The following is a 14,561-nucleotide window of genomic DNA, read 5'->3' as shown; positions in this document are numbered from 1 at the left end:
GTTAGAGGGAAAATCAGGATGGACCAACTCAATGCAATATTTAAACTGTTTGAAGTAGAATTGACATTAAGGGTATAAACGAGTCAAGTATTCCTTTAATCCAACTAATTTATTTAATTTTTGTTGAGCTCAAGCTTATCTTGTTAAAAAGTTCATAGGCTTGAGCTCAGCTTGATTGTACATGCTTGAATCGATTGTTGAACTCAATTTCTCAGTTTTAACTAATAAATTTAGTTTTTTTTAATATATAATTAATTTAAAAAATTAAAATATGTTATATAATACTAATTTAAATTTTTTTTAGATATATTTTTTAAGTTAATCGAGCGGCTCAACTCGTGAGCTCCTTAATGAATCATGCTCGAGCCAGCTCGGCTCACTTACACCTCTAATTGACATAATATCACAATAACTTCAAATTACTAAAAATTTCAAATGATTGAAGAGCCAAGAGCCATTAAGCCTAGGGTCATAGAGGAAGCAAAAGTTGCTATTAGGTTTAATGGTACAAGTCAACCATTTGCGGATTCTAGCAACAAAGCTATGAAGTGACTTCCAGATGAAGGAAGCACCAATAGCATGTTGTTTTCATAGGAGGAAATACCCTCATTTCTTGGACAGTTAAAAAGCAACATACAGTAGCCAGGTCGTCAACCAAATCAGAATATAGAGCTCTAGCTGCTCTTACTGCAGATATCATCTGGCTCAGACGCTTACTTTCAGACTTTGGTGCACATCAAACGAACCCTACAGACACGTTTTGTGACAATACGTCAGCCATAGTTTTAGCAAACAATCCGGTGTTCCATGCCCGGACCAAACATATAGAAATCGACCAAAAATTTATAAGAGACCACATTAACCAAAAGCACATTCGTCTCCTACCAATTAGTACTGTTGATCAAACCGCAGACATTCTTACCAAAGCTCTATCAACACCTAGGTTTGAGATGCTCAGATCCAAACTGACGGTCTCCAAAGATCCATCAGCTTGCGGGGGGATATTAGAATATAAAAACAGTTAAATATTGTATTTATTATATTCGCGCTTACGTGTCATTTATTCATTAGTTTGCAAGAAGGCTTCAGCTGTGAAAGCTCTATATATATCCATGTATCCCTCTCGGTGAAACACAGAAAATATATTTCATTACTTTCTACTTTTCCTGTTCTTGCTTTTCGCCTTTCCTTTCTCTATTCTTTATTTTCCACAGAGACATTATTTTGTACGGACGTCAAACACAGCTCTATATTTGAATACCAATAAGAATGAGCCACGTTAGTGATACCGAGCCATGGTACTGAACAGTACCGAACCCCAGTACTGTGGTACCAAGCCGCGGGCTCAAGTATTCAGTCATGATTCGGCTTCCGCACATAATACTTTTTTCTTTTCATAGAGCCATGAGAGTTTAAACACCAAGTAGGGAATCTAAAATCCATTTCGTATATCATATTTAGAATATCAAGAGAAGGTAGCCTTAAGCCACCTTTATGCATTCGTTCCAAGAAATAGTGCATAGCTTCTTCTTCTTCTTCTTTTTTTAATGCAAATTTGTTGTAACCTCCTAAACAAATCCTATATGTTATATAAATCAAAAAGCAAAAATATAACAAAATTTAAATAAATATATGCCATACTGTCATGACATTAAATTAAATAATTTTTTATTTGAGAATTTATTTATTTAAGAAGTGACAAGACAAATAAAAAATTGCAATTAAAAAGAAAAAAAAATGTCATGCTTTCCTCCACCACATAAATTTTTTTTTTTAAAAAAATTGGAGGTTATTAAAAATGACAGATTTTTTCTCTAAGATGAAGCAGCAGATGTCCTTGCAGGAGATTGGGTGGTTTCACTTAACATCCTTAATGCAACGCATGGTTGGTCCACTGGCACCTGAGAAACAAAAAAGGTACCAAATCTCGCAAATCAGTTATGAAAATCTTGTTTCCTTTCTTACTAATTCTATGATTATTTGAGATCAAGGCTTCGTTTGGGACAATTTTTTTATTGCTTTCTAAAACGACTTTCAAGCACAAAAATTTCTTGAACTATAATTTTTAACTAAAAATCAGTTTTATAAAGTAACAAAAAAGTTGTTTCAAATGAAGCCTAAGGATCTATTTGAGAGAGCTTTCTGGCTCCTTTGCTTTATATAGAGCAATTAGAATTTCATTTGACTATTACTTTGCTTATTATTTTCTAACAACTTCCAAAAAATTTTGTGAAGGAAAACTGCTTTCTTCAACCTAAGTACTGAAGTTATTTTCTCCACAGTAACTTGACAACTAATCTTATAAAACGGTGCAGTCATCCGAAACAGACCTTAAATTTTATTTAAGCCAGCTGTTATAAACAATTTAGCATTGAATCAACCTGATAAAGGATTAACTCGATCCAATTTCAATTTGAGCCAGACGTGACACATTAGTTTTAGGCTTCATTTGAGACGGCTTTTTTATTATTATTTAAAAACAGCTTTTTGATAAAAAATTAAAATTTATAAACTAAAAAGTTGTTTTAAGAAGCAGTAAGAAAAGCCGTCTCAAACGAAGCCTTAATTTAATAAATATATGAAGAAAATAAATAATATTGCAGCATGGAGCAACTTACAAAATGTCCTGCTTCCAGTATCCAATAGAAATGCAGATTGCTGTAGCTTTTAAAAAAACCCCTTGTAACTATCTCGTTTTCACAATATATGGGCTCCCGTTTTGCATTATTAAAATTTTGTAGCCCTTTCCATCTGAGAAAAACCAAAGCACAGCACAATGGATTAATCAAGCTGAAAAGTTTGGGACTATTCTACTACTACTCATCATCATCAAGCATGCAGCTTAGAGCTAATTTAGGTTTTATTTGGGACGATTTTTTTACAGTTTTCTAAAGCAACTTCTTAATATAAAAAAATTAAGCAACTTCTTAATATAAAAAAATTTCGTGCAAAAAATTTTAATACTAAAAAATCGTTTTATAAAACAATAAGAAAGCTGCCCCAAACGAAGCCTTAGTTGTTTGTATGAGCCTTAAGTGATGAATGTCTTACTTGAGCTTCTGGATCCAAGCTTCGGTGCCTTTTGTTGCACAAATAAGATCAACCTGCAGTAAATCAATCTGAAGCTTTTCAAAGCAAACACAACTGAGGCAAAAGGATTAAAGCACAAAATCTTTGGCTGCTATGCTGAGTAATAAGTAACTGCTACTCGTTCAAAAGTTGGACTAATTGAATATGTACGTATTCAAAAGTTGGACTAATTGATGAGAAAAGCTTGCCCTTTAGGATTTGTTTGGAAGAGCTTTATCATTATTTTATGTTTTAAATAACAAATATAATTTTATTACGTTATTATTTTTTTTTTATGTTTTCTTAACTATTTTTTAGAAATTTCTATGACGAAAAGTTATTTTTTGCAACAAGAATAGCTAAGATTTCATTTGGAACAACTTCCTTGCTATTTTATAAAATAGCTTATTAGTACAAAATTTTTTAGAAAGTGGCAAAAAACTAGTGGCCAAAAGTTGTCACCAACAAAGCCTAAGTTATTTTCCCCACAAAAACATCATAAACAACCAAGGGAGAATATAGCCTATTTTTTAGGGTGGGCAAAGTTAATATATAAAAAGTTAAATATGAAAAATTATATATAAGCTAAATTTTTAAGCAAAGTCTTATATTTCATTATAATTATGAATTAAAAAAATTACAAACTTTACATCATACTTTGCATTTTTTAATAATGTTGCATAATAACTTCATTGGAAACATAATCAAATAATTCATTCTCAATGTATAGAACTAGACAGTCATTGAGCCAAGCATAACTCATTTTGCTACGCAACCGATGCTTAATAAATATTCATTACAGAAAATGCTCTCAACTGTAGCATTAACAACTGGTAAAGCCAGTGCTAAAATAAGAAGTCAGTAAACTAGAGGATACACAATATTTTTTCTAACCTTTACAAACTATTTTGCAAGAGCAGTAATGCCGGTCAAAGATGTAAACTCGTCATTTATACGCATATCAATTATATAAGTAGATAGCTAATGTTCAAGAGACACAAGATCAACCATAGAAAAATCAGCTGGAAAAAATAAGCAGAGAATATATTACTTGATTTTAGATATGTCACATAAACAAGTAATTCGGTACTAGTTTCTGAGAACCGATTATTCAATTCTTGAAGTTGCATATTAACAAAAGTGTAGAATAAATCAACTCGATAATGATGAAAGTTTGTGAAAGTCGACGAGCCTTGAATATAGGCTTTATATTTTGAACTACAATGTTAAACATTATAAAAACGTAACACTTTTTTCTAGTAAAGACTCTCATATATTTTTCCTTATCATTTGCAATCGTTGCTTGGACACACGTACTAATTTCATTGCATTTATGATATCCTGATCTTTTCTTTGTAGGACTTGTGATAATTCATTTGTAATCCATAAAAAAAAGGAAATAATTTAAAGACTAAAGTAGCAAGAAAGCAAGAAAGATAAACAACAATCAGATTTGGCGGTCTAAAGCTCACACGACAAGAGCAAATGCCAAAGGGTGAGTAGATTACCTATGTGAAGGGAGTAGCTTCGAGTAACCTCGCACTTCCCGGCTTAGTCTGGCTATGTCGGTATTTCACATGCATGAAGAGGCCGAACGAAGGCGTCAAGAACTCGAGGTGGGATTTGGGAAAATGCTTTAGATTAGAGCAAAAAAATTTAATTTTCGGGGGTGCGAGGGTGAGAAAGGTCGAAACTACCCCTCTTATTCTTATTCTTTTCTACAATTTTAGGATGGGCGGCAGTGCAACCAACTTTATAAAATGCTATTGTTGTTCTAATTAAACTCTTAGAGGCTATTTGATTTGCTACATTATGAGTGAAATGTATTCCAAATGCAAGAGTTTTGAACATATTAGTGTTTTGTTTTCAATAAAAGGAATGTAAAGTAAAATTTTATAAAGTAATTCACCATCTAGTTTAAACCTAGTGTATTTGGAATTACTCAGATTTTGGGGATTTCAAAATACATTCGAAACTCACCACTTGTTGTCACCTCCGTCGTCGCCAGTAGTCAGCCGTTGGCCCCCACCTGCCACCCGCCGGCCCCCTCCTGCCACCTGCAACCCCAAAAGGCCTCCTGCCACCGTTGACTGCAGCAGACCAACCTCGCCAAAATCGGTGGCCTCCTGCTACTGATGGCAACCCCTTCCACCACTGGTGGCCTCCCACCATTGTCGACCACCATCGGCCCCCCGCCACTGTAGGTTGCCACTAGCTACTCCCACGCCCATTAATGTCTACCGTTGCATTCACTTTACACTACATTCACTTTACTTCATGTCAAACAAAATATAATAACAAAATCCTGCATTTATTTTACACTCAACTAAACAACTCTATCATATTTCAATTTTAATTTCACTGCATTTCTTTTTCAAGTAATCAAACATACCCTTAGTGATGACAATGACATGGGAAAGCGGCTAGTGAGGCTGGAAATTTTGTGCCATATAATTTTATGGACCACTCATGCTTTCGTTATTCAATGGTGAAGGAAATTCCATTAATAAATTATAAACCCAGTGTTAGGCCATCAAATGAGTTAAGTAAAAATATCTGTATTAGGATACTTAATGGGAAAAAATATACTCTATAATGCATCAATAAATAAATTATTAAAATAAATAATATCTGACGCATGCGGCCATGTCATGTTGACATACATGTCATTAGCATGTTTAACGATAAACAAATAAATAATGCACAAAATTCTCATATTTTGAATGAAAAAATAATGATGTGCCGGACGGAGCTGTAGATGAATACAAAAATAATTTTAAAAAAAATAAATAAAAAGAACTTTAATAATAAATTTTTTTAAAATTATATTTTTTATATAACATTTGTTTGATTTTCTAATAGAAAAAATTAATTTATTCAATTATTTATTTAATTTGTACAATTGTGATACCATTCAATTATGGTGCATATTGAGCCAAATTTTTTTAATAAATTCTTTATAAAAAATATTTGTTAATATTTCTTATTTAAATTTAATTTTCTATAAATTAGATTTAAATAAAAAGGCTAATATAAAATTATAAATTGAAATATATTTGCATTCTGTTTAAATCCTTCAAACCAAGCAGATTCAAAGCTCTTCAATTAACACATAGAAGCCCTATTTGGCTTGAATGAATTGAGAAAGCAAAATGTAAATATAAATATTAAACAACTGTTAACACACGTGAGATTTAGGTTTCCTTTGGTAACACACGTGAGATTTAGGTTTCTTTTGGGAAAGGCCACCGTTTTTTTATGGCTGTAGAGAAATTTTTGTGCTAGAAAATTATCATAAAAAATAGTAAAAAACTATCCTAAACAGCTTTTGGCAACTACTTTTTGTTAGTTTTAAGAAATTTTTGTACGAAAAAATGATTTTGAAAACAATAAGAAAGTGAATTTACGACTCAACCCGAAATCCAACTCGAACCTAACTTGAAAAATTCAGGTTTAGGTGATCCCGTTTAACAAACAGGTTGGGGTTTAAGTCCTAATTCTCTACACATTTTAAAAATCAGGTCATGTTAGGATCAAACCGCTAACACGAAATCGCCCCTCGCCCCACAGCACGTGTTAGCATCCGCGTCCCCCTCCCGTGTCGGCATCCGCATCAACGTCCTAGTCCCAATCTCGCGTCCCCATCCTGCGTCCCCATCTCGCTAGCCCGCTCGCCCCACGTCCTCATCTGGCGCACACCAATCTCGCATTCTCACTAGCCACTAGCGCACACGCACTCATGCTCGTCTGCTCGTGCAGTCGCGCTTGGGCGCTCGCACTCATCCGAGGTCGTTGGGTCAGTTTGTATCCAAGTAGGGTTTCAGTCAAGGTTTATGACCCGTTTATCTAATTAGGTAGGGTTCGAGTTAGGCGAGCTGAATTTGGTCAATCTTAGGTTGGAACCAAACCCGACTTGAATGGGTTCCTCCCAAACAAACAGAGCCGAAACTCCAGTATCTACTTCCAAAATTCCTCGAGCTAATGCAGACTCGTGCATTCATCCTTTGCATAATAGTATAATACTTACTACTTGTTAATCTCTTAAAAATACTCAACAACTAACTGAGTTGAAAGCCCCGGCGTCAGGCTTACGTTTCTAACAAACTTGAGACCGAAGGATCCCAATTAATTTTAGGTGGAAACAAATCATTCATAAAAGTATTTCCCAACTTGTGACCAACTTTAAAGATGACTTAACAAATCAATATCTCAACAAACAAAAATCTGATACTCAAAAAAAAAAAAAAAAAACTAGTATTATAAAGTCCTCAATTGATCACAACCTGGTTCAAGCCAAGTAAGCCCGATTCAATGTGGGTCAATTTGGTCTCAGATCACAAGGAATTTATGAAGCTTACAAAAAAATTTGCCCCAAGCAGATGAATACAACCTATAAATTCGTTCTATGCAAGCAAGTAAAACTTATCAAGTTGGCCCTAGCAATTCTTCAATTGGACGACATTTTTCATATGTGAAACTATTGATCAGCTATGTAACTATTCATGCGTGCTAAGGCAGCGACTTCTTAGTAGCTCGATGGATGATTTTAGCAACATGAAAAGCAACCATTTAGCAAGATTTTGCAATGAAAACAAAATAAGAATTGTGGATAATTTTTGAATGAGGACAAACATATTAATACAGATAGAAAAGATTTCATGAAATTCAAATTGTTTCTTTGGCCCAATTTTCATCTGGTTTTTCTGCCATTTGGATCCCATATTACAAGCCGGTTGACATCTTTTATAGATTATTGAAAAATGTGTGGGCGGGTTTTATACATTAATGAAAAATGCGTGGGCGGTAATTTAATATACAAGCGTGAAATTATTATTATTATTCCAAACTGACTGTCATTTCTGATCCATAAGCTTGCCAGGGCGTATTAGAAAGTAACAATGATTAGCATATGTAATTAGCAAGTTAGATAATGTAAACAGCCGCATTGTACTTTCTTGATCCTAGCTATCATACTTTACTTATGTACCATTTAGACATATAGTCTTGATACGTTATCATAAAATTATCTTGATCAGACACGAATCTCAGCGCAAAAATCAAGTTGGAAACTTCAAAAATTAAATCTGGGAGCATCTAAACTCCGATTTCAGAGAGCTTATAGTCAAACTGAGCGTCTCGGAAATACGAACCCAACGACACTAAATTTAACTAAATCCGAGCCAAAATGAGCCCAAATCAAGAACCCGAAGTGCTGTTGGAAAGCTCGTATCATAATTTGAGTCACCAAACGGTCTCCGATTTAAACGAGCTTATAGTCTATCGAATGGCTCGACGAGACGAATCCAACGAACCCAATATCACTGAATTCCGACATCACTAAGGCCTTCAAATGTCCAACAAACGGTGCACGATCGAAGGATTCAATGTTAGCCGTCCATTCGGCCACTCCCTATTTGCCCCTGATCTCACACCTATTTACGGGCCATGCCACTCCAGAAAAACTATAAATAGACCCCTCATTTCTCATAAGAGAGGACCCAAGAAAGAAGAAGAGAATGGGAAGGAGAATCAGCTCCTCATCGACCACCGCCGGAGTTCTTTCCGCCGGCTGAATAACGCCGGAATTCTGCCGGATATTCAGGTGACGCCGGAACTCTGCATAACTTTGTAACTGAATTTCAATTCAGAAGAAAACTCATTGTAATCTGATCGTCCTAACTTGTGGGACGAATCAGCCTCTTGTACCTCAAACTACACTACTGGAACTTTTCAATTGGGCGTGGCCCCGTGGTTTTTTCCCTTTTTCGGGTTTTCTACGTAAAAATTCTGGTGTTCTTTTATCTCATGTTTGTGTGTGCTACATATTCGTACAATGTTCAGACGAAAATTTTCTAACTCTACCGCCGCGTATATTCTAGCCCGCAACAAGTCTATATATACCATGTACTTGAGATCAATGAATAAGACAGATAATCATTCTCTGTTTTCCTTTCAAAGCATTGCTCTCTCCGTCTATTTTTTCCTTCTTTCCTGTTCGTCTTGATCTCCTTCAAGATCTAAATGAAGGATCAAGATTTCCACACTAAATCTATGAATTTCCTCCATATTCTCCTTTTCTTCTTCCTCTGATCCCTCAAAATATTTAGAAAAGAAAAACTTTTGCAATATAATCTAAACTTCAACACAAATGAAATGGCAATTGCTATAATTGCTTGGGCTTCCTATATTGTGTAGTCACAAAAGTAAGACTTTAATTTGACATCTCATTATTATAAGGTAAAGGGTCTCCCTCACCAAAATGAATAGTCCATGTGCAATTGTTCATATATGTGCATTTCACAATCACTTGATGTGCCTAAGAAATTTTCTTTTACCAGAGGTATCAATGACTTTAAACAAGGCAAAAATTTCATTCATACCTGTCCACTGTAAATAGTTACGTTGACTCCCATAGACAAGAGCTCATCAACCTATAAATTGTAAGTCACAAAATAATTAGTTCCAAATTCCTTTTACAACGAATGCCAGAAGTAAACAAGCAAGTTTACCTCATTTATTCTTGGCTTCATGAAATCACTTTCCAAAGAAGTGAAGACAAGATCAGATTGCCCACCCCAACTGTAAGAAATAGCTTATTGTTTAGCTCAAATCAAAAGGTAATTAATTACAAGGTTAAATGCGATGATTGGGATTCAAAGAGGAATTCACCTCACATTCTTGGGAATAATCTTTAGCTTGTGCTTGATGACACCATTCATGAGATCATCAAGACTAACAGTAGAAACAGCCTTAGAGCTCAGATACCTTGAGTAACTTCTCATGGTCATCTTCACTGATGATAGCGTCGCCACCGCCGTCGCGGTTGATACAGCACTAGTCATGCCCAGTGGATCCATTGCCGCGTCGAGCAGGAAATTGTAGAAGTCTACAGAGTTGCTATTTTCACTGATCACACCCTCAAGCTGGCTCCAGGAATCTGTTGCTTCTTTATACTTCCCTTCAGCAATTTGCTTCTGGATAACCTTAGCTAAGCTAATCAACATAGACAAAAGATTATTAGATTAGCTTGGTGCAGAGATGGGAGGTTACTACTTGGATTTATCAGAAATATGAACTGTGAATTACCTGTTAGATTGCTCTTCTCCATTGATGTCAAGCCTCGAGACATCCTTAAGCAGCGGTCCCCAGGATAACTGAAACCAAATGAGAATTAAAAGGTTAAAATACATAATAATAGAACAAAATTTTCTCCATTGGATCTACACTAACCACAAAATCTTCTGGGGATATCCAAGTATCTCCTAGCGCTATTCCTAATAAAACAAATTTCAGATTGTTGAGGAGTGAACTGATGCGTTAAGAAAAAAAGGATAGAAAAAAAGAGAGATTCATTATTTGATGAAACATTTACCACCAAAAGTGAGATTCAATTGCCCAGCTTTAATAGCTTTGACAACTGACAAGCCAAGAGTAACTGCGAACTTTCCCCCATAAGACTCTGCTACTGCATAAAGAGGACTTTTCTGAAGCCTTTCATTGCCATTGTAGAGTTTCTTCAGAAGAATAGTCAAATCGCTGGCTGACTCCTCGTCAGTCTTCACAAGAGAGGAAGTGTTTTCTACGTAGCTATACCCGGTCCCAACTGGATTATCCTGCAATTTTAATTCATAAGAAATTCTATCACTGAGCATCAAAAAAAAGTTTTTTCCCCTTTTCTCTTTTATACTTGCCACAAAAAGAAGATCAGCTCTCTGCAACCAAGTCGAATCGCGAGGTTTCAGATTGGTATCTAATGGCCCAACCTCTTGAAAGTTTCCAATACCAACGCCCGAAGCTCCCTTTCACATCATGAATTATGGCTAAGTCAGCCAAATCCAAAAGAAATAAGATACGATTATTATAGTTCAAGATAACTCACAGGTCCTCCCTGCAACCACAACACAGTCGGCCATGGACTCGAACTGTTTTCCACTCTCTGCGGACTCCGGTACAGCCACCAGAACACATGGGCTTCTGCAATGCAGAAAATTAAAAATTCAATCTTGAATTGAAAAAAATATCATCTTTTTTGTAATTCATTGAGGAGAACTTACTCGGCCGGACCTCAACGTAGCCCCATTCCTCTGATCCGTCTGCTGTGCCGTAGACTTTAGAAGGTCTCAGAGACCTTCCATAGAATTGGGGAAAGCAGAGGAGAAGGTTAAGTAGGCAAAGAAGCGGTTTTTCCATGGAACTGGGGAGAACGGAGGACCGTCAAATCCCTCTTCCTCTATACGGAATTGAGGAAGAAAAAAGAGGCCTTAATAATGAATAGAGAGGAAAGCAGAGTCCTTTGCTGTTCTGGTATTGGGCGGAGATTCACCAAATAAGGAATGTAACGAATTGCAAGGTTTCGGTGGGCACTGGGCACCTACAAACATAGAAATTTTTGCTGTAATGATTTTTATTAATGTTTTCTACCTTTTATATATTGACGGATGAAATGGTTGCAGGGTTCAGAGTGAAACATGGATATGGCAATGAGATTGCGTGCGGAAAAGGTCAATTGCTGCAGTGAATAAAGGACAATTTGACAACCTGCAAAGTCTTATGAAATAGCTGAAGCCTTAAGTTTCTCACTCCACACATCTCTCCTTGTCCTATTGGTTGAGAGCTTAGGCTTCCAACTAAGAGGTTCAAGGTTCGAATCCATGTATATGCGTTGTGTGTGTGAGTTTGTCTTAAATGACCTAAACGCCCCAAAAAAAAAAGTTTCTCACTCCAACTTTTTTTTTTTTCTGTTTGTTTCTTTATTTATTTGAATTAGAGCTCAATTTAAGAAATAAAAAAAGAATCAATATTATAAATAAATGGACAACATTATGCTGTCAAAAAAAGGGTTGCGGGTCAGATTCGGATCTAATCCAATAGTTCACGGATCTAATCCAATAGTTCGACATGATCTAAATTCAACCCGTTTTTATAAAAGGGTAAAATTTTATAACCCGAACCCGATCGCAAGAAAATCGGGTCAACCCGACCTGACAAGGATGACTGGGGCTGGGAAAAAATCACTGGAGAACGCAAAATCGCGACAGGTGGGACGTGGTGCGGTGTGATTGCTAACCTGACTGGACACAGCGTGGTGTGACTAGACACAGTTAGGGCTTGCTGCGTAGTGCTTACCAGTTTGGAATCGCAGCAGATAGTTCATGGGAGGTGCGATCGGACACTACGTTGTGCGCGGCGCGAGCTCATTCACGCGACTACGCCGATGTCAAAAGCGGTCACTCACTCACGTGACGACGCCGACAAGACATTGTCAAGCGCTATGTTTCCGAGTCAACCCGGTTTGTTTTGGGTTTCCGGGTCAACTCGAACCCAACTCAGTTTTACAAACGAGTTGGAATCCAGAACCAGTACATGACTCGTTTCTCAAACAGGTTCACCCTAAACCAAAAATTTATGACCGGTTTCGGTTTGAGTTTTCAAATCGGTTTGAGTTTTCAAATCAGATCAAATATTGACACCCCTAGACATCATGCATGAGAAACCTTCATGCTCAAAATCAAAGAAAAATAATAATCCTAAAATAAATAAGGTTTAAACTTTTTTTGAAATAGGAATTGGGATCTGTTTGAAATGGGAGCAATATTTTATAAAATTTATTATGAAGTTGTTCTCAAGTAAACAACTTCGTTATTGTGGTTGCTGAAAGTAGCTTTTAATCATAATTTTTTATTAAGTAGTGAAAAAATAGTAAGAAAATAGTAGCCAAATAAATTTATTTAATGCTATATATTTTTTAAGAAGTATTTTAATTATGATTTATAAGAAATGATTAAATATTGAAAGCGGCCTTTAAAAACTTAGCCAATTAAGCTAATTGACAGCCATTTAGTGAGAAGAATCTGTCATTAGTGGTTCAAAGAAATTAAATGATGAAGTTAGTTCGATGAACTTTGGATTGTTATAATGAGAAGAATCTCTCATAGGTGGCAGTGGTGATCAGATTATGCGGTGAACTATACCTAACAATGATTACTAATTATTTTGAATTGTTAAATATTTTTTTTTTGTGGAATATTTTTTATTTTTCCATAAACTTGACAATTTTATGTAATTTTAAATATATTAATGTTTATTGTATTTTTATGTAATTTTAAGATTTACATGCTAATAAGTGCATATAAAGATTTGACGATTAAATATATAAAAATACAATAATTCTTAAGCATGCATATAAATACCCTTTAGAAAAAAAGGTAAATAATAAAGTACAATACATTTATTATGTGAAAAAAATGTAAGAAGAACAAAAAGTTATGGGAGTTGGGCTCATCATAAGGAGAGATTTTTTCTCTGCGGTGTAATGCGTTCGGAGGCTGATTTGGACACGCCACGTTACTCAATACACTGTTATTGGATGAAGTGGCAAGTCCGGATTGGCCTCCAAACACGTCCGGATAATGCACGTGATAATTTTTCATCATGAGTCATAACATATCTACTAATTTGAATATGAGGTTAAATTGGTCATCTTTCCAAAAATATATACAAGATGTAAGTATAATATCAAAGCATAATCTTAAGGAGTAGCTTCCTATTTGCTCTGGAGTGTAGAATCAAAAGGGCATAAAATTATCAACTTTATCTATTAAAAGTCAAAGGAGTATCCAATTCTACATGATTTGATAATTCTAAATATGAAATATATGAGTATTTAAGGTATATTAATGGACTTTAAGGAGATATTTCGATCCTTATTTTAAATTATGTTAAAATAATTTTCATTTATTTTAATAACAAAACACCAGATTATACTCTCTTTATTAAAATGTGATAAGGAAACTTCAAGTAAGGCCGACATGATCTGTTATAAGTCAGTGGCTTGTGGCTAACAATAATGGTTTGATAATGCAGTGACAATACCTGCTACTAACAGACTCTCCTACCCACTATCATAATACATGATTTTGAAGCATTAATGCAACAATTTAGGCTTTGTTTGGGACATCTTCTTTATTGCTTTCGAACACGATTTTTTAATGCAAGAAATTTGTGTACTAAAAAGTTGTTTTAGAAAACAACAATAAAACCATTCCAAACGAAGCCTTAAATGGAGCTAATTGATCAAAGTTATGATGATTAGATTAATTGAGTTAATTGAACAATAGGTCTTAATCTTGTATTGATTTATTTCTACTCAAGAGGCATGTAATATGTAATTCATTAAATGGTTTGAAATTTGAAGTAAATATTTTCTAGAAGGCATAAAGATCAAATTTAATGTCAAAAAATGATTCTGATAGTATGTTATTTTTGCGTCAAAATATTTTTCTCAGAGGAGCAATTAATTGTCACAAATATCATATAAATCGAAGTTTTATAGAGGTCATGACGATTATTATGAAAACATGTCTAAGCAAGTGAATTTAGCTAAATTAGTCAAGATCTAGATTGATGAGAGAGTATGACCTACTTGTCCATAATGGGAATGGGATATGTGGCTAATCCAACACCCCTCACTTCCAAAAAAAAAAAAAAAAACT

The 14,561-nt window shown here is 35.0% G+C and overlaps 1 protein-coding gene across 1 annotated transcript; it reads right to left on the bottom strand.

Moving 5' to 3' along the window:
• Window positions 1-1,775: 1,775 nt before the first annotated feature.
• On the bottom strand, window positions 1,776-11,653 carry LOC110099903 (serine carboxypeptidase-like 51). Its single transcript, XM_020827214.2, has 13 exons — window positions 11,538-11,653; window positions 11,124-11,440; window positions 10,949-11,043; window positions 10,761-10,868; window positions 10,442-10,682; window positions 10,300-10,343; window positions 10,156-10,223; window positions 9,739-10,062; window positions 9,579-9,648; window positions 9,450-9,500; window positions 3,052-3,104; window positions 2,619-2,751; window positions 1,776-1,901 (listed from the first exon to the last, which is right to left on the bottom strand). The coding sequence occupies exons 2-13, from the start codon at window positions 11,257-11,259 to the stop codon at window positions 1,815-1,817; spliced, it is 1,410 nt and encodes a 469-aa protein (XP_020682873.1). The 5' UTR covers window positions 11,260-11,440; window positions 11,538-11,653; the 3' UTR covers window positions 1,776-1,814.
• Between the last annotated feature and the right edge of the window lie 2,908 nt (window positions 11,654-14,561).

Source organism: Dendrobium catenatum, unplaced genomic scaffold (genome assembly GCF_001605985.2).
Source record: "Dendrobium catenatum unplaced genomic scaffold, ASM160598v2 fragScaff_scaffold_1088, whole genome shotgun sequence".
Taxonomy (NCBI): Eukaryota; Viridiplantae; Streptophyta; class Magnoliopsida; order Asparagales; family Orchidaceae; genus Dendrobium; species Dendrobium catenatum.
Note: the sequence above shows the minus strand (reverse complement) of the source record. Positions and strands in the feature narration are given on the sequence as shown.